This window comes from Myotis nattereri (genome assembly GCF_964212035.1).
Source record: "Myotis nattereri genome assembly, chromosome: 8".
NCBI classification, from domain to species: domain Eukaryota; kingdom Metazoa; phylum Chordata; class Mammalia; order Chiroptera; family Vespertilionidae; genus Myotis; species Myotis nattereri.
The window spans coordinates 22,462,610-22,483,056 of record NC_138083.1 but is presented as its reverse complement, the minus strand read 5'-3'; the positions used below and the strand labels follow the sequence as shown (position 1 = coordinate 22,483,056).

At 36.9% G+C, this 20,447-nt stretch overlaps 1 protein-coding gene across 2 annotated transcripts in view; it reads right to left on the bottom strand.

Annotated features, from left to right (window-relative positions):
* Positions 1 to 20,447, bottom strand: part of ESF1 (ESF1 nucleolar pre-rRNA processing protein homolog) — a 63,294-nt gene that overhangs the window by 40,057 nt on the left and 2,790 nt on the right. For both annotated transcript variants that reach the window (XR_013996328.1, XM_081097232.1), the window contains exons 3-8: positions 15,551 to 15,933; positions 15,021 to 15,134; positions 12,188 to 12,288; positions 10,701 to 10,853; positions 7,279 to 7,393; positions 5,630 to 5,777 (exon numbers count right to left, since the gene is read on the bottom strand). Coding sequence is in view for 1 of the 2 variants with exons in the window: in XM_081097232.1 (XP_080953358.1) it covers positions 5,630 to 5,777; positions 7,279 to 7,393; positions 10,701 to 10,853; positions 12,188 to 12,288; positions 15,021 to 15,134; positions 15,551 to 15,933 (1,014 nt within the window). In the remaining variant the exon portion in view is untranslated. The remainder of the gene's footprint in view (positions 1 to 5,629; positions 5,778 to 7,278; positions 7,394 to 10,700; positions 10,854 to 12,187; positions 12,289 to 15,020; positions 15,135 to 15,550; positions 15,934 to 20,447) is intronic.

Genomic DNA, 20,447 nt, shown 5'->3' with positions numbered 1-20,447 from the left:
AATACTGAAGAAAAATGCATGCTTTAAATAACTTAATGAGTCATATATTTCACACAAAAAGCCATTAATCCTTAAAGTTTTAGAAGTAGAAAATATGACATGAAGTAGTATGCTAAGCACTATATGTATATTATTGCAATCTTTCCAATGATGAGCCAGGTTCTATTATGACTCTCATCTTATAGCTATGGAAAGAAAGGCACAGGGGCTAAGAAAACAAATAGCTTCACTATGTCATAAAGACAGCACTTGAAACCAGCAGACCCAATTTTATGTAATAAAAAGTCCAGAGTCAACTAGCTCCACAGTTAACTCAGCAACTCTATGATGTTGTCATAGACTCAGGTTTTCTTTATTTCTCTACAATTTTCCATTCTCAGTGTGCTGGTTTTGTTTTCCAGAAGCTCCAGTCATGGTAAAAGATGGCTATAGAAGTTCTACCTTCACCTCCTAAAATGACAACATCTAGAACAGTGGTTCTCAACCTTCCTAATGCCACGACCCTTTAATACAGTTCCTCATGTTGTGGTGACCCCCAACCATAAAATTATTTTCGTTGCTACTTAATAACTGTAATTTTGCTACTGTTATGAATCGTAATGTAAATATCTGATATGCAGGATGTATTTTCATTGTTACAAATTGAACATAATTAAAGCAAAGTGATTAACCACAAAAACAGTATGTAATTATATATGTGTTTTCTGATGGTCTTAGGCGACCCCTGTGAAAGGGTCATTCGACCCCCAAAGGGGTTGCGACACACAGGTTGAGAACCGCTGATTTAGAAAAAAGATGAGGCATTCTTTTTGGAGCAAGGAACCAGCTAATGGGTTGGCTGGTGGATCTAAGATGGCTTCACCCATATATCTGGGATCTTGGCAGGGATCTGTGAAAGGGTAGGACTTCTCTCTGTCATCATTCAGCAGTCTAACCTGAGCTACTTTCTTTACAACGCAGCTGGGTTCCAAGAGGGCAAATGCTTATCAAGCCTCTACTTGCCTCATGCTTGCTAATGCTCTATTTGCCAAAGCAAGTCATACACTAAACCCAGAGTCATTTTGGGAGGGGATTACATAGGTGTTTGAGTACCAGGATGCGTGGTTCCTTGGAGGTCATCAGTATAACCATCTTCTACAGTTACAGTATAACTGTCCTCTATGTTGAGTCCACTGGTGATAGGAAGAGTATATCTTCAAGAGATTATAGTATGTATGGTCAGGGACATTTAAGACACAAAGTCTTAAATGTTGGGAAGTAAAATACAACACAGGATTTAAATTTTATATAATAAAATCATAGTATGCAAATTGTCCCCTCGACTGGGAGTTCGTCTAGGAGTTTGACCAGGGGGTGGGCGGCCAGGGGAGGGGAGTACCCGGCTGGCAGCCAGCAGCTACTAGGGACTCTACCAGTGCACAAATTTTGTGCACTAGGCCTCTAGTCCTATACAATAAAAGCCTAATATACTAAGTGTCTGACCGTTGGTTGGCTATTCAACTGTTCGCTATGACGTGCACTGACCACCAGGGGGCAGATGCACTGACCGGTAGGTTAGCTTGCTTCTGGGGTCAGGCCGATCGGGACTGAGCAAGACGGGCTAGACACACCCTGGAGCCCTCCCACAGCCCCTCCCCAGCCCCAATGGGATCCCTCGGCCTGGCCTGCCCCCCCTCTCGTAATCCTGGACCTCTTGGGGGATGTCGAAGAGCTGGTTTCAGTCCGATCCCTACAGGCCAGGCCGAGGAACCCTACGAATCCATGCACCGGGCCTCTACTACCTTAATAAGAATATACTGACAAATTAATGCTTCTTTTCCCACAATACTAGCTGTCCTAATAATAATGTCATTTAAAAAATCTAGTTCAGTTCTCTCAAACCAATCAAAGAAAGCTATTTGAAAAACTTGCACCCAATCTTCACAAGTACACGGAATGTCCTCTATTTCTTTATCTCAGAGCTGCTAGTGAAAAACAAAATAACTATCCAGAATTTTCAGTCAAGTGCTAAATGACCACTTAGGCATACAAATAAAAAGAAAATGTAAATACATTAGCATATCTGGGGGCAGAAAAGACAAAGGACATTTGAAAAAGGAGTTGGCTGTTCTGTGTACACTAGAAATAAAATGAATACTCAATTACTTGGAATGCCAAAGAAATTAACAAGCAACACCCACTCAGACCTTTTAAAAATGTGAAGGCTTTTGTGACCAACATAACTACCATTGTGAATCATATATCTTTTCAATGACTATTAAATACCCAAGCAATTATGTGGTTTTATTAATATGAGATATCTGAACAAAGAAACACGATTAAATATAATTTTTCATTTCATGCATGGAACACAGTGTAAAAGTAGCACTTTATGAAACACTTAGCAAAATGAAGCAATATCTGCAGTAGGCTATAAGTATGGTGATAGCCCAATCATAGGATCTTTCTTAAGAAAGTTAATGTTTAAAGGACCTATAATAATCCTAAAAAACACTTTAGGATTTAATTAAATTCACATTTAGGTTATAAAAACAATAGATATGTAAAGGAAAGCTAAAAGGATTAGCTATGAAAAAGTTAAGCTACAAGTAAAATAATATTTATTCCTGCTATTTTAGAACATTTATGTCTTTGTTTCACATTTGTAGTTCTTCAGCACCAAATCTCTTACTCCTAATTTTGCATGATTGGGAATTCTTCTATTAGATAAGATGAAGATGTGAAGAGATCGGGGAGATAGTGTCAACCAAAAACTGCCTAGAAATGACAATCAAGCAACCAAATTTCTAAACAGAGCCTGATCCAGTATAGGGAAAAAGGATGTTTTGAATTTATTTTTAAAAAATGAGTTATTTTAAGCAAACAGCATAAACAATTTTAAAATATACCCTTAATCATTTCAATCATCAAAAAATTTAAAAAATAAAGATATAGATAATCAGAATTTCTGCTTCCAGTAATGGCGACCTAGGTACTTCAGACCAACCCTTTCACTGAGTATCCAGTTGGATTAAATATTTTAAAAATCTTTTTTAAAACTTCAAAGAGGTTTAAAAAAATCTTAGACCTATTTTAACCTGAGAGCATTTACTGATCCACAAAAGAAACAGCTATGGGACTAAACTAGTTTGGGCAGCCTGGCAGTGCCATGAGGACAAAAGTTAATGACCTTAAAGGAGGGGATTTCAACTAGTACCCCCACATTAAGCAGGGCCCCAGAGGAATATATCCTCATGACAAGGGCCAACCAGAAATAAACCCGCCTTCATGAAGGCTTGCATCACCCACAAAATCCAGGGAACTCAAGCCTTAAAATGCAGTGATGTGGCCCCAGAATGACCAGAGTAAATGAAGGTTCTCTTTGATGAGGTACACTCACCTGAAATATCAAATCAGCTCACAAAGTTAACCAGGCACACAAGTAAACAGAACTATCTTGTAACTAGAAATCAGCCCCCAAAGATTTGAAATACTGAAATTAATAAAGACTATAAAACATGCTTACTCTGTTTACAGGAATAAAAATGTTAAAAGTATCTACAGTGAGAAGAAAACTATAAAAAGATATTGTTGATTTGAAAAATAGCTAAACAGGACCTTTACAAGTAAAAAATACTATGACCAAAATTAAGAATTCAATGCATAGGTCTATCAGCATTTTCAACACTGCTGAAAAGAAAATTAGTGAACTGGAAGACAGGTCTAAAGAAAATACCCAGAATGCAACACAGAGAGACAATAGATAAAAATAAAGGAGAGTAGCCCAGCTGGAGTGGCTCAGTGATTGAGCACTAACCAATAACAAGGGGGTCATGGTTAGATTCCTGGTCAGAGCACATTGCCCAGGTTGTGGGCTCAGTCCCCGTGGGGTGGGGGGAGTATGCAAGAGGCAGTTAATCGATGATTCTCTCTCATCAATGATGTTTCTATCTTTCCCTCTCCCTTCCTCTCTGAAATCAAAAAAATGTGTGTGTGTGTGTGTGTGTATGTGTGTGTGTGTATATTAGAGTAGAAGCATGAAAGTTACAGTGAAAAGATCTACCAAATATTTAATTGGAATCCCAGAGGGAGAGGAAAGAAGAAATATCTCAATAGATAATGGCTAAGAATATTCCAAAACTGATGAAAAATACCACGCCAAAATTCAAGAAATGTCAACAAATTCCACACACAATAAATAAAACCTACTCTTAGTTTACAGTAAAACTGCAGGACAAAAAGAAAGACATTAAAAGCAGTTAAAAAAAAATCTAGACAACCTTCAAAAGGCTGAAAAAGTTAAGCTGATAGTTGACTTCTCAAAAACAATAATGAAGCTAGAATGCAGTTGCAAAGAGGTGTCCATCTAGAACAGTGGTTCTCAACCTGTGGGTCGCGACCCCTTTGGGGGGGGTCAAACGACCCTTTCACAGGGGTCGCCTAAGACCATCGGAAAACACATATATAATTACATGTTGTTTTTGTGATTAATCACTATGCTTTAATTATGTTCAATTTGTAACAATGAAATTGGGAGTCACCATTAAAGGGTCGCGACATTAGGAAGGTTGAGAACCACTGATCTAAAATGTTTTACCAGTGAAAATACCTTTATTGGTAAAAATACAAGTAAAGGGAAAACAAAGACATTTTTAGACTAAAACTCAAGAGAGTTTGACACCAGAAGATACTACTGGAAATTATCAAGGATTTACTTAAGGTGGGCAGAAGAAAAATGATCCCAGACAGAAGTATAAGATTTAGAAAAGAATACAGAGGGAAAAAAAGTGGAGGAAATATGGGTAAATTTAAACAAAGGTAGTATAAAATAGTAATACTAATGTCCTGTGGGAATGAAATAAAAAACAGAATTACAATACACAGGATACCATAAAAGTTGCTTTAAGATTTCTTGTATAATATAGGGCAGTAAAAATATTACCATTAAACTTTTCCAAGTTAGGGATATCAGTCATGATTTCTAGGACAATCACTAAATAAACAAAAACAGTCTACTTTCTAAATCAGTTGAGGAATAGAATGTAAAAAATATTCAATCAATCCAAAAGAAGCTCTTATTTTTAAAAAAGGGGGTAGTAAAGCATTTTACTAATTTATTAAGAGATTGCATAACTATATGAACCATGACAAGTCTACCAACCAAGCTTTTTTGGTTAGGTCAAAAAAACAATTTTTTTAATTTTTACTGTTGAAAGTATTACATATGTCGTCCCCATGCCCCCCCCCCCATTGACCTCCTATAGCCCACCCACCCCCACCCCAGGCCTTCACCACCCTACTGTCCCGTGTCCATGGGTTATGCATATATGCACCCAAGTTCTGTGATCTCTTCCCACCTGCGCACCCTCGCCCACCTTCCCTCTGAGGTTCGACAGTCTGTTCCATGCTTCTATGTCTATGGATCTATTTTGTTCAAGTTTTAAAGGAAATGTTTAAGGTTAAAGCATTTGCAACCAAGAAAATACTTTTTAATAAAAATTCTGATTACTAAACTTCCTGTTGCAGACAGCTTAAGAATTAGTTTGGTATTCCCTTTTAAGCTACTGCCAAAGATATATTTCCATTCACAAGTCTAGATTAGGCATATAAATGCTTATAAATGTAGACCAGAAGGTTAACAAGTAAGTACCTTGTAGCCCATCTTCTATTTCCTCTTCATCTTCACTAGAGGAAGCTAAATAGGCTTGAAAATCCATGTCCAAAAGCTCTTCCTTTTTAAACTTCCTGTTGAGTGTTGTAATTCTGTCATGATCAGTCTCATCCCAAGTGATCTCCACCTTTCACCAATGAAAAAGAAAAACAAGTAAAAATAAAAATGTCAGCCACCCAAACTTGTTAAAGAATATTTATCATTGCCCTGGCCAGGGAGCTAAATTGGTTAGAACATTGTCCCAATATGCCAAGATTGCAGGGTCAAACCCTGGTCAGGGCACATACAAAAAGAAACCAATGAGTGCAAAAATAGGTAGAACAAGAAATTGATGTTTCTCCACCGCCCCCCCCCCCTTTTCTCTTTCTCTCAAATCAATAACAATAAAACAGAGAGAATATTTACCATTAACTTATTACAGGTAGTAAGTTCATTACAGGAACTCATCCATAACATGATGGATCTGGTGACTGATTCCTGTCCTCTATGCAACTCCCATTCCCAGATGGGGTCGTAATGGTTTTATCTTCATCACAGGATAGGTTCTACATCATTGTTTTCTTTCCTCAGACTAATCTCCCCAGATCAGTACAACAAAATGGGCACCAATTAACCAAGGAATGTGATCCTTAAAATAGGCTGGCACTGCCTTGGTTCTAACTAGTCACAAGATTCAGAATTATCCCTATTCTGATAATTAAGCTTGAGCTGATGACCACAAAACTACTGCTGGAACTGGGACAGATATAGACAATACCGCCAGACGCTAGTGACTCCAGACTGGCTGACTGGACAGGCTTGCTCTGGTCACATTTTAGTCTTAAAATAACATGACTCTATACTTTATGTGACTTAATTTTTAGTCTTCACTTATTCATAATGGTGGGGTTTTACTGATCAAGGCCACGCAGTGCCCCCCACAGCATGCGTGACATGCACCCGACAGATACAGAAGCCCCTCTCTCTGCTACCAGCCTGTTCTCAGAGGAGCATGGTGGTTTGTCACAAGAAATGCAGTGGGAAGCCTATATGCCTACTGTGGGGTCCAGCTGTGGATAGAAAGTTAATGGAGGGAAGAGAATAGAGAAGGTATGTAGCAAAACAATAAACTAATTCAACAGGACTCATTTGGCTGTGTGTTATTAAGCATTAATGTGACATCTAGTAGTCCCGAATTATTCTTCTTCAATTATTTTTTACAGTTTTGGATCATATTTGCAGAAAAAATGTGTTTCTATTTTAAATTTCCACTAGTCTTCTTTTAACTAGAATTTGAGGTAATCTTTACACTACCTTCTTCCCACTATTCCCTAGGATATTAATAACTGACATATTACTTATTAAAGAATCTAGTTGACTAAGAGTGTGTGGGAAAGAGAGAAGAAAAAAAAAAGAAACATTTGCAGGTAATTGACTTGGGCTTAAAAGCATAACAAAAGTATGTAAATAGGTTCAGACAGATGTGGTAGATAAAGATGCAAATACACTTTTGGTCTCATTTCTATTTATACTTGTGCATTAAAAGTTTGAATACTGTCCATTTCTAAAGATGCTATGGTAAATAGTACATGAAGTCTTTTCTTAAAACAATAGAGTCCAGCTACACATTTTTAAAAGTTAAGAAATACCGTTGATGTTCCCATTGCAGCAGATGTGAAATATTTTGGTTTATATGCTGTTAAATCCACTTCTAAGGCTACGTCCTTGGGCTCATCATCAAAAGTAATATCATCTGGTATAAACCTAAGAAACAAAGAGAAAATAAATGTATTTAAACATATGCTACAGTAATAAACAACCAGAGTTTAGAATCTCTTCTAATTAGTTGTAGTTTATACATACATACCATATAAAAATTTCTACAGAACACACATGTAGATGAGGCAAACAAAGTTAGAAATAACCTTGGCACAAAACTTCTGAGATTCATAAGCTATAAATCTGTAATTCTATTAAATTTAAGTGAACTCTGTGTAGGTAGAAACCCTGCATTAGGAGTCAACTAATATGAGTCAGGTGCAAACACACATGGGTCCCTCATGTTTCAAAAAGAACTAGACTCCTGAAAGCACAGTCATTGGCTTGCTACATAATATTTTGAAGATCAAATAGAATTATTAATGGTTAAATGTTCTGAATATAAAGTATCATATACAGGAGGTGTCACTGAAAGTAAGGAAAAGCTTAAAGTTAATTCTCCAAGACTAAAAAATCCTAACAATCTTATCTTGCAATTTTTTCTACAAGTAGATAGCCGTTAAATGTAAATAACTGTTATGCAATTCTTAGGCATCAGGCTAAGGAATTGGGAGCGCGGGGGAAGTAGAGTTAAATAATCCATGGTTACAGGATTTAGCTTTTGTAATTTATATAGGAGATTTTAATTCCACAAGAAAAGCATAAAAATAATTTTGGCGGGTGAGGAGTGGATAATTGAGGTTCATTATGTCTACATAACATCCTTCTCCAGCTATACTTTTGCACACACTTAGAAGAAAAACAAATAGATTTGTTTTTGAGACTAATATACTTAACTGTTACTAATATGCATGCTTTTATATTTTGAAGCAGACGAAAAGAGTTTTCCCTAGATAACAGGATTGCAGCAGAAAACTCTATTTTCTTTTACATATGACAAAATAAAACAGTGAATGTAAAGATGAAAATAAAAAAGTGAATGGTCATTGATTTGACTTTCTAGGCACTGCCAGAGCTTATTCTAACACTGCATAGAAATGCCCCAAAAAGGAAACTGAACAACCCTGAAAAGAACATGTTAACATTAATTCATGATACCGAGTTTGACATTCTAACAAATGTTCGGTAACTACTATTTAAACATTCAAAACAAGCACCTCCTATTGAAATTGTTAACATAGAAGGAAAGAGCTTGCCTCATGAGATATGCCCTTCTTGCTATATATTTAAGCATGCTTAAATCTTACCCCAAATACCAATTCCAAATTTTTTATTTTATTTTTCTACCAGTTGGAATGCCTTTAAAGCAGCGGTCGCCAACCCGTGGTCCGTGGACCACTGGTGGTCCATGAGGTCCGAAAGGTTGGCGACCGCTGCTTTAGTCATAGTGACTAAGAACTGATGAATTTTCCCCCTAAAATATTTAATTTGAGAACAAAGCCTCGAACAAACTTGCATACAAAGAAATAGTTTCTATTGAAAAGTGTCATAGTAGAATGGTTTAGTAGGTTCCAAAGACTAGGATAATGACAAAATGGTACAGTAGTTCAGCTTCCCATTTCCTTAGAACTGACAGTCACAACCACCTAAGGTTTTCACCTCTGGTCAGTGAAGCCTGAGCACATGGTGAAAATAATGCCCAAGTCTAAAGACAATGCCAGCAATTCCATCCACTCTTTCACTGAGCAGCACTTAGAGCAGTGCTATTAAATAGAATTTTCTGTGATGATGGCAATGTTCTGTATCTAAGCAAATAAATTTTAAGTTGAAAAGAAATGTTTTTTTCTCAGTCCCCCACTACCACAAATTATGCATCTGCGTTTCTCACGCATTTGGGGAAATCGCAGGGGACAGCACATCCGGAATGCAATGGATAAACCTTGCCTTGGGAAAACCACCTTCATAATGATGGTATCTCCCCTGCCAGGTAAGTATTTAAGCTTTTTAAAAAAATCTTTACCTATTTTTTCCATTGATCTTTAGAAGAGAGAGTGTGGAAGGGAGGAAGGACGGGGGGAGGGAAAGAGAGAGAAACAGTGATGTGAGACAGACACATCAACTGGTTGGGCTCCCATACACACCCCAACCAGGGCTGGGGATGGAACCTGCAACCGAGCTACGTGCCCTAGACTGGAAATCGAACCCATGCCCCATTGGTCCTCATGCTGATGCTCTAACTACTGATTGAAACTGGCCAGGGCAGTACTTTTAAAATTTTAATTAAATAAATTTAAATAGCCAGATGTGATTAGTGGCTACTGTACTGATAACACAGATTTAGAAGTACCAGTTTATTAGCAAATTCCTTTGCCCCCAACTTCAACGCTATTTTTTTTTTTTTAACGCTTTTTAAAAGTAATTTATCTGGCTCCTAATTCTAAGCAAAGAAATATCGCTATATATAACCCATAATCCTAAAAACATAGCCAACATATTTGAAAGGATACAAATGTGGGGTGGCTCATATAAAATACTTTAGCATTTTCTCATTCCAGTTTCTTTTTCTATAAAATATATAACATATTTTTATTGATTTCAGAGAGGGAGAGGGAGGGAGAGATAGAAACATCAATGATGACAGAGAATCATTGATCGACTGCCTCCTGCATGTTCCCCATGGGGCTCGGGTCTGCAACCTGGGCATATGCCCTGACAGGGACTCAAACTGTGACCTACTGGTTCATAGGTTGATGCTCCACCACTGAGCAACACCGGCTGAGCGTAGTTTTCTTTCTTAAGAGTGATGTTCCACTGGACAGAGTTCTTCCAAAAGAAAAAAAATCCTCTTTTAGAATATGAAATAGCCAAGCTGGTATGGCGCAGTGGTTGAGCATCAACCTATGAGCCAGGAGGTCATGGTTCAATTCCTGGTCAGAGCACATGCCCAGTTGCAGGCTTGATCCCCAGTGGGGGGAGTGTAAGAGGCAGCCAATAAATGATTCTCTCTCATCATTGATGTTTCTCTCTCTCTCTCTCCTTTTCCCTTCTTCTCTGAAATCAATAAAAACATATATTTTAAAAAAAAAGAGAATATGGCCCTAGCTGGTTTGGCTCTGTGGATAGAGTGTTGGCCTGTGGACTGAAGGGTCCTGGGTTCGATTCCAGTCAAGGGCACATGCCTGGGTTGTGGGCTGGATCCCCAGTAGGGGGTGTGCAGGAGGCAGCCAGTCAGTGATTCTCTCTCATCATTGATGTTTCTCTCTCTCCCTCTCCCTTTCTCTCTGAAACCAATAAAAAACATATATTAAAAAAAAGAGTATGAAACAATACAGAGCACTACCAGTTCTAATATTTTATTTCTTATAATCACATTTACTACAAGATTAAATTGATAAGAGACACTCGAGATTACCTCAGATCTACAAAGGAACAACTACTTTCAAATTCCAGGCCATCACAATCCTCATAAAGTTTAGTGGCTGTTTCAGGAGAATCACATTCTACTACTGCATAACAGTATTTTAGTCGTTTGAATTGATAATCTCTCAATTTTTCTCTAGAGGTCCTAAAAAGGGAAAAACTCATTAAGCTTACTTATACAGGAACACAAATAACTATTTACATTTAAGAAATAAATGCAATTGTTTCAAGGAAAATATATTACAACCTTCATACCAATCTTTTCTTCCTCCATGACTTTGCCTTTATGAACATTAAACATTTAAGTTCAATTTATTATTCTGACAAGGTACAAACTAGGTATTTTGTTTGGAATTTAGTATCTAGAAAAGGAAAGTATAAGAATTATAAGTGCTTACCTGTTATTTTAGTTTTAGAAGTTAATTATTTTGTTTGTTTTGGTACCTCAAAACCCCTTCTCAAATAAAACTGATGGACAAGCACTGTATTATAAAATATACTAGGAAAGCATTAGTTCTAGTTATAAAGAGCATCTCCATCTGCTTTCTTCTGCCACCAATAATATAGTACTTAACCACCATTTTTATTAAGCGCACACATAGCTCCACCTAGTGGTTTAAAAACTATGTTAATTTTTTTCTATATTACATTAACGTGCCAAAGTTGTTATCAATCTTTTATTTTTGTATTTAATACTCAAATTAGAAAAATTACATAGCTTGAAGGCAAATAGTTTCAATGCCCCTCATGTGGAAATATATATCCCAGAAAAAGCAATACTTATTTTAATGAATACAGAAACAGAAATACACACACAAAATATTGTTGTAATAGTATGCCACTTCTGACAGACTTTAATCTGCTTTGCAAGTTGTTTTAACTATAAATGGCATGTATAAACTTTAGTCCTAACTTTTAGTGACCAGAATTCTGAATTAGTAACATGAACTTATAAGGTTTAGTTTTATTATCTACTAGAGGAGCAGTTCTCAACCTGTGGGTCACGACCCTTTTGGCGGTCGAACGACCCTTTCACAGGGGTTGCCTAAGACCATCCTGCATATCAGATATTTACATTATGAATCGTAACAGTAGCAACATTACAGTTATGAAGTAGCAACGAAAATAATTTTATGGTTGGGTCACAACATGAGGAACTGTATTTAAAGGGCCAGAAGGTTGAGAACCACTGTACTAGAGGCTCGGTAGACGAAAATTTGTGCACTGTGTGTGTGTGTGTGTGTGTGGGGGGGGTGTTGTCCCTCAGCCTGGCCTGCCCCCTCTCACAGTCCGGGAGCCCTCAGGGGATGTCCTACTGCGGCTTAGGCTTGCATGTGCTGGGGCTCACAGCTGCCTGAGCCCACGGCTGCTGTGAGCCCCGGGCCTCGCAGCCGCTGTGGCTGTCCGGATGGAAGTCCGAAAGACGTTCGCCCTAATTAGCATATTACCCTTTTATTAGTATAGATAGTAATTTAATACCAGTCCTTTTCAGGGGCATCTTCAGGAATACTTAATAACTCGACTGGTCCTTGAACTTGCTCTTCCTTCATCCTCTCTTTTCCAAACTCCGAAAAATATATCTAAATATAGAAAAAATAAAATCAATGCAATTTATACTTTCCTTTTCTTTCAACATCCAGACCTATCTAGGTCAGTAACTCTAATTTACAATTGGACTCAATGAAAACAGCAAGGTTGACTCACTTCCAAACCCACTATAGGAAGCTAAAGCATCCTGAGGAATCTCCTTAAAAATGATCATTTTGGCTGGAGAGTAACTGATGTGGGACTTGAGAACAAAAATAGACTATCTCCTCTATTTATCAACTGGGACAAGATGGTTCAGGGCTCCAAGGGAAAAATTTAAAAAACCAAAAACAAGATTCTAAAGGAACTCAATGTAAACATACACATGAAGAATGACTGGATTAACTAGCTTACATAAAATATACAAAAAATGATTAAAGAAATATCCTATATAATAAAAGCCTAATATGCAAATTGTCCCCTCAGGCAGTCGTTCCACCAGGAGACGTGGAGTTAGACTGCTCACTATGATGTGCGTTGACCACCAGGGGGAAGCGTGGAACATGGAGGGCGTCAGCGACGCGGCGTTGGCAGCGGGCAGCAGCAGAGGCACTGCTGGCCCTGATGGGCCTCGATGAGAGCGGAACTGCGGCGGAATGATAAAGCAGGTGAGCAGGTGGCACCAGAACAAGGCGGGTGCAAGCAGGGACCCGACTGCCGTGCCGATGGCGACCAGAGGTGGCAGCGGGCGGTGAGGGGGGTCCAGCCCCAACCTATCGCCCCACAGACGGCAACCAGTGGCAGCAGTGGCGGGCAGGGCCGCCACCCAGCTCCCAGGCATTGACGGAACAGGGCAGGGGGCCCAGCCCCAATCAACTGCCCCGCAGGCGGGATGGTGGAGCAGGTGAGGGGGCGGTGCTAGGCCAAGGTGGGGTGCCAGGCGGGCTGCGGGGCTGCAAGGCTGGGGGCGCGAACTGAAGCCCGTTCTCCACAGGCCACTCCAAGTGACCCCACCTGTGCACGAATTCATGCACTGGGCCTCTCGTATAAAACATAATGAAAAAAAAACCCAATTTTGTAATACCTACCTTATCTCTAAGTCACATAATTTATTCAATGCTTTTTTTTTTTTAAAGACATTCCTTTTAATAGAAAGGCATTCTTACATGACAGTTTTATCACGTACATTAGATATATACGTATGGTCTTGGTATAAGAAAAAGGATTCATCCTCACTAGGATTTGGTATTTTTATATTTTGACTACTTTTGAGTCAAGAAATGTAACTGTATGTATGTGGGGACAGGAGGGGATGGAACGGGGCTGGCGGAGGTTAATGGGGGAAAAAAGAGGACCTATATAATACTTTCAACAATAAAGATTAAAAAAAGAAAATATAACTATTAATTTGCATTGTCTTGACACTACTAGGCTTAACATACATTTACCTAATACATATTTTTTGGAATTGTGTGAAATATCCAATTTATCAACTGGGCATGAGTTTTCCTTACTACTTTGAGTTGCATATAATAGGATTTGATGTAGAATTTAAAAATATATATGTAATCACATCTGTTGATTCTTTTTGTGTGTGTTTTTTTCCTTTTCTAAGTGTAGAAATTTCTACTACCAATCTCCTAAAACTCAAGATTTAACAAAAACACAATTCTATTTCTGTGGTTTGGTTTTTAATTTTTTTCCTTTACTTTATCTGGAGTTTATTTGGGGCTCTCATAAGGTGGGGATCTGAACTAAGTTCTCTATACAAAGACTTGTCCCAGTGACATGATCTACCTCATCATTTAAACTCTTTTTATCTATACCATTCCATTTATTTGTCCCCTTTTTTTACCCAAACCTGTTAATTCCCATAGCATTATAAAATGTATAGAAATTGTAACTGGTAGGGTCCTTTTATATTGGTATGATTTCTCAAAAATTTATTAGTCATCCTTACTTGTTTATTCTTTTATATGATACTTGTATCCTTTTTCTTAACTTTCTTTCGAAATGAGATTTTGATCGAAACTACACTAAAACTGTAGAACATCTTAAATAATTAAGTATAATAATTATTTAGAGCTGCTTCAGGCACTGTACTACTCAATGTGAGATCCTTTTCATTCGATCCTTAAAACTATACTAGAAAATAGTATTGTTGTAGCTACTTGTCAGATGAGAAAACACATCTGAGAGGTTAATAAAATGCCCAAGGTCACATAGCATTTTTCAGAATCAAAATGTGAACAAAAAAGCAACAAACGAAAAGATTTGAACATAGATCTGTGGTACTGCAAAGTGTGGATTCTTAATCATAATGCTGGCTCTCTAAAAATATGGTATCTCAAAATTTAGGTTTTTCAATTTATCCATTGTTATAGTTTATTTCATATAGGTCATGTGCTTAAGACAATTCTCAAGGATTTTATATGCTTCTGATGCTAAAGTAGATTTTTTCTTAATTGGTTAATGCTGGTAATAAAGAATGCAATTTATTTCCAAAATATTTATCTTATACCCCACCCCTTTACTGAGCTTATGATAATGTCTCTATTGATTTGCTTGGGTTTTTTAATTATATACAATCACATAACCCATCAATAGTAACAATTTTACCTCTCTTTCTAACTTTTATTATACCTGCTATATCAGTTTCATGCCTAACTGTATTAAATAACTTCCAAATAAATTATTTCCTTTAAAAGGAAAACTATGATTTAAAAAAATGAGAATGAACTTAAACGCTTAGAAATATTTACTTCAAAATAAAATCAATTCTCACCTTTACAGAAAATATAACACCTCCTTTAGGTTTAAATGAATTGAACAGAGCCAGCAAATCTTTTGCCTTTAATCTATCCCAGTCCATGTTGCAAACTGCCAATCGACGTGTAATCTAAGAAATAAAAAAGGAGAACTTCAGCTCACACAATAGTAAAACTGCAACAGATAAACATTTCCTTTAACTTGACAGTTCTTGAATAAGAACATGATAACGATCTGGTTTTTTCACTACCAAATTTGCTGTTTTGCCACTCATGCATAAACAAGGTAGTTGAGTATGGTATCCTGTAGCATTTCTAATAGATGCAATGGGATCTGAAATCAAATTATTTTTCTAAAAATTTCATGTAATTTTAATGTAGAACTTCCTATTTGCTTAGACAGACACTAAGAGGTTTTCATCAGAATCGTAGTTATTATTTAGCAATAAAGCGATCCCCATTTAATTTAATGACATCAGTCCCACCATCCATAAAAGCTACTTATATGGTGTTCTTCACAAATTATCTTATTTATTCAAAACATTACCTCATCACTCCGAGGAGCATCTTTATCTAGTTCTCTCCAAGCATGCTCAAAACCAGATTCCTCTGGAAGTAAATCTTCCATATCTTCTTCATCTTCAGAACTAGTTTCTATATTTCCTTTACCTCTTGCAAGATCAGGGCCACTGTCACTTTCATCCTCATCCTCACTATCATCACTTTCATCCTCATCCTCCTCATTTTCATCACTGTTATCATCATCATCTGAAGCTCTACCAATGCCTGTAATCCCATCTTCAGATCCTTCATCACTTCCTATTTCACTAGTGCTTTCTGAATCTTCCTCCAGAACATCTTTATCAAACATTTTTTTACCCGGTGAGTTTTCATAACCATCACTGTGTCTTGCCACTGAGAGCGGAACCACTGCAAAAAGATTAAAGGAGGGAGAAATTAAGAAAATATAAACATGGAATTAAATTGAACCCAAGTTATTTCAACCTCAAATCCAGTAAAAAATATAATTTCTATGAAAGAGACTACAGGAAAATATAAATTCAGGAAAATTCAAGCTTAACCAGGTTATTTAATAGAAATCTTAACATTAAGATTATTAATAAAAATAATATGGTATCTCAAAATTAAGGTTTTTCAAATTTATCCAGTTACAGTTTACTTCATAAGGTCGTATGTTTAAGGCAACTCCCAAGGACTTTGTATGTTTCTGATGCTAATAAAAATATTTTTTTCTTAAAAATGTATACATATACTTTGAATAATTACAAAGACAGTGTTTATTAAAATAAATTTCACTTTCAAAATTGAGCTATCAGCTGTTAAGGTAGTGGTTCTCAACCTTCTGGCCCTTTAAATATAGTTCCTCATGTTGTGACCCAACCATAAAATTATTTTCGTTGCTACTTCATAATTGTAATGTTGCTACTATTATGAATCGTAATGTAAATATCTGATATTCAGGATGGTTTTAGGCGACCCGTGAAAGGGTCGTTCGACCACCAAAGGGGTCGCGACCCACAGGTTGAGAACCGCTGTTAAGGCATGTACTCATTTTTTGGGGACACCCTGTATATACCAGGTGATATAAGTAGATTCATAGATTCATTCAATATTTATGGAGTGCCTGCTATGTGGTAGGTGCTTAATATAGAATCATGGCAAAAGAGAAGCAATCAAAGCCCTCAATGAACTTCCAGCTGAGTGAAGTAGATGGACAGATAAAATCAATCATATCAATACACATTTAGGCCCTGGCTGGGTAGCTCAATTGATTAGAGCACTGTCCCAATACACTAAGGTTGCAGGTTCAACCCCTGGTCAGGGAACCACACAAGAATCAACCACTAAATGCATAACTAAGTGGAACAACAAATTGGTGTTTTTCTCTCTCTCAAATCAATCAATCAATAAAAATTTTAAACTACACATTAGCCCTAGCCGGTTTGGCTCGGTGGATAGAGCGTCGGCCTGCGGACTGAAAGGTCCCAGGTTCGATTCCGGTCAAGGGCATGTACCTTGGTTGTGGGCACATCACCAGTAGGGGGTGTGCAGGAGGCAGCTGATCGATGTTTCTCTCTCATCGATGTTTCTAACTCTCTATCTCTCTCCCTTCCTCTCTGTAAAATAAAATATATTTTAAAAAAAAATAAACTACACATTAAAAAATATAATTACAACTAGGATAGGTACCAAGTAGGAATGTTATATAATGCTATGAGTTGCTACTTGAGGGATAAAGAGGGATTAAGTAAACAGCTTGACAAATAGATTAGGGATATGTTCCACACAGCAAGACAAGTATATGGAAAGATCCACTAACAGAAAAAAGCTGGAAAGCATGTCTAGATGGCAGATAGCTAGGAGCCAAGCAATAATTAAAATGTATACTATCCAACAACCATGTAGAAGGTTTGACTTTGCTGTAAAGTAATGAGAAGCCACATGTTTTCAGAAGGAAAGACATGAGATTTGCATACTGAAAAGATTACCTTGACTGCGCTATAGAAAACTGACGGGAGGGAGTCCGGAGTAGATGTGAATAGAGAAATGTAGTTCATACTCAAGGCAAGAAATGAAGATAGCGCTAAGGTGGTGGCAGTAGAGATGTAGAGAAGAGAATGGAGTCACTTCTGACTTCAGAGTCAATTAGGAAGTAAAACTAATAGTGATCAGTGACGGGTTTAGTACGGGGCAAGGAAGTTTTGGAAGTATGAAAGATGAGTCCTAGCTTTTTGGCTTGCAGACCTAGCTGGACAGATACACAACCAATGTTGGAAAAGAACCAATTTGTTTGTTTGGTAGAAGCAGATTATGAGTTAACTCATAATGGATATGTTGAATTATAAGTACCTTTGAGTCATCTAAGAAGACATAGCAAGAAGACTGCTGGCTTGTAGCTGTAGACTAAATAAAATTTTGACTCATTCATGTGCAGTGATAACAGGAGTTGTGATGTGACTAACATCACCTCTGAAAAGAGTGAAATAATAATCTTAACTTTCCTGCCAAATCTTGAACTTTGTAACTTAGTTACAAAGGGTGGTCCTATAGCAGTGATGGTGAACCTATGATACGCGTGTCAGAGGTGACACGCGAACTCATTTTTTTGGTTGATTTTTCTTTGTTAAATGACATTAAATATATAAAATAAATATCAAAAATATAAATCTTTGTTTTACTATGGTTGCAAATATGAAAAATTTCTGTATGTGACACGGCACCAGAGTTAAGTTAGGGTTTTTCAAAATGCTGACACGCCGAGCTCAAAACGTTTGCCATCACTGTCCTATAGTCTTAAAATAGTCATTCATTGACGAAATATTTATTAAGTATTTAAAAGCATTGAGCTAGGGAAAGGGAAAAGGGAGATGATTTGTAATGTGATCCCATGCTTTTGATGAGTTCATAACCAAATAGAAATTGTTTGGTGATTTATGAAGCTATATTATAAAGCACCACAGAGAGAGACCCATCTAAATTTGCCTGCAGAGAGGTATTTATAATAAGGAAGGCTTCACAAAGATGCCATTTGATCTGAAACTAAATGGAAAGGATTTTTTAAAGAGAAAAAGTAGGAAATAGGCTTTATTTTAGTACCAAAAAAGAATGGGAGTAATAAAAAATAACTAGGCAGTAGATATGAAAGAATAAAAAGAAGGCATTATTATAAGTTCTGTATATAGGATTAGAAAGACACCACAATGGTGAAATAATTTTACTGTAAGATAAGCATCAGAATTCTCTTTTAATCAACATGCTCAGAAATAACATCTTGGGGGCCTATACCTAACAATTATAGCAATATTTATCAAGCATTAGTCATTTCATACCATTTTCATGGTTTTTGCATATCACCAATATTTTTCATTAAATTGAATATTTTTAAATTAAATTTTAAATATTAGCTTTGTTCTAAATAAAATCCCTGAAATGTGGTAGTTACATTTTTTCCTAAGATGCTGAAGTAAATACATAAATATTAACATAAAAAAGTTTTGAATATCTCACATATGACATCTTTTCACATGATAGTAATACTACATATCACACTTTGGGTGTGACACATGGGAGATTTAAAGAGATGTAGTATTTTAATATTTTTGACAATATTAGATATATTTGGAGTATTCAATTTTTGCTCAGAGCCCACCACATACAAAACCTTATGCTAGATAATGTGGGATTGCCTCTATTCTTAAATGGTACTGCTCTAGTAGCGATTGTAAACACTACTTATCCAGTTCCTTAAAAAACAGTTTTATCATTTTCCACCTAATTATAAAATTGTTCATTACAAAAAAATTAAGAAAATATAAAGAAAGAAAAGAAAAGATGACTAGCAATTTTTCATTCAGAGATAATTGGATGGTTATTTTGGTACATAACTCCCTAAATTTGTTTTCTATGATATATCCACTAATTTATTTTTAAGTAGCTAATCATACCATTTATGCTATTTTGTAGCCTATTTTTAAAACTGCATATATCATAATCACACTTGAATGTACCATAACTTACTTATTAATCGATCCCCTAATTATTTGTTATCATTTAAAAAATATATATTTTTATTGATTTCAGAGTTAAGGGAGGAGAGACAGAAATATCAATGAGATAGACACATCAATTGGCTATCTCCTGTATGCCCCTACTGGGAATCGAACTCGCAATCTGGGCATGTGCCCTGCTCGGGAATGGAACCATGACCTCTTGGTTCCAGGTTGACACTCAACCACTGAGCCACACCAGCCTGGCTAAATTTTTTATATTGATTACATATTGAAATAATGTTTTATATACTGGGTTAAATATAATATATTAATATAATTAATTCCACCTGCTTTTTACTTTTTAACATGTTTTATAGGAAATTCAAAATTAGATATTTCTATTGGACAGTGATACTTTAAAAAAAATGTTTATTAAATTTATTGGGGTAGCCGAAACCGGTTTGGCTCAGTGGATAGAGCATCGGCCTGCGGACTGAGGGGTCCCAGGTTCGATTCCGGTCAGGGGCATGTACCTGGGTTGCGGGCATATCCCCAGTGGGAGATGTGCAGGAGGCAGCTGATCGATGTTTCTCTCTCATCGATGTTTCTAACTCTCTATCTCTCTCCCTTCCTCTCTGTAAAAAATCAATAAAATATATTTAAAAAAAAAAATTTATTGGGGTGACTGAAAAGTACTGCCTTCGACCAGGGCTCCAGTTTAGAGAGCTGTCTTTTGCAATAGAGGATCTGCAAAAGGGCAACATAGGCTGAAATCAAGGCAAACTCCACTCTCTAAGCAATGCTCTGTGTAGAAAAGCTATGTCTACTCATGCTAAGAGAACCTGTTGCTTCACTTAAATATGCTGTCCCTCACCAAACTGTGAGTTCTGTGTGTTCAGAAGGGCATACCTTCTTCTAATTTTCACAGACATT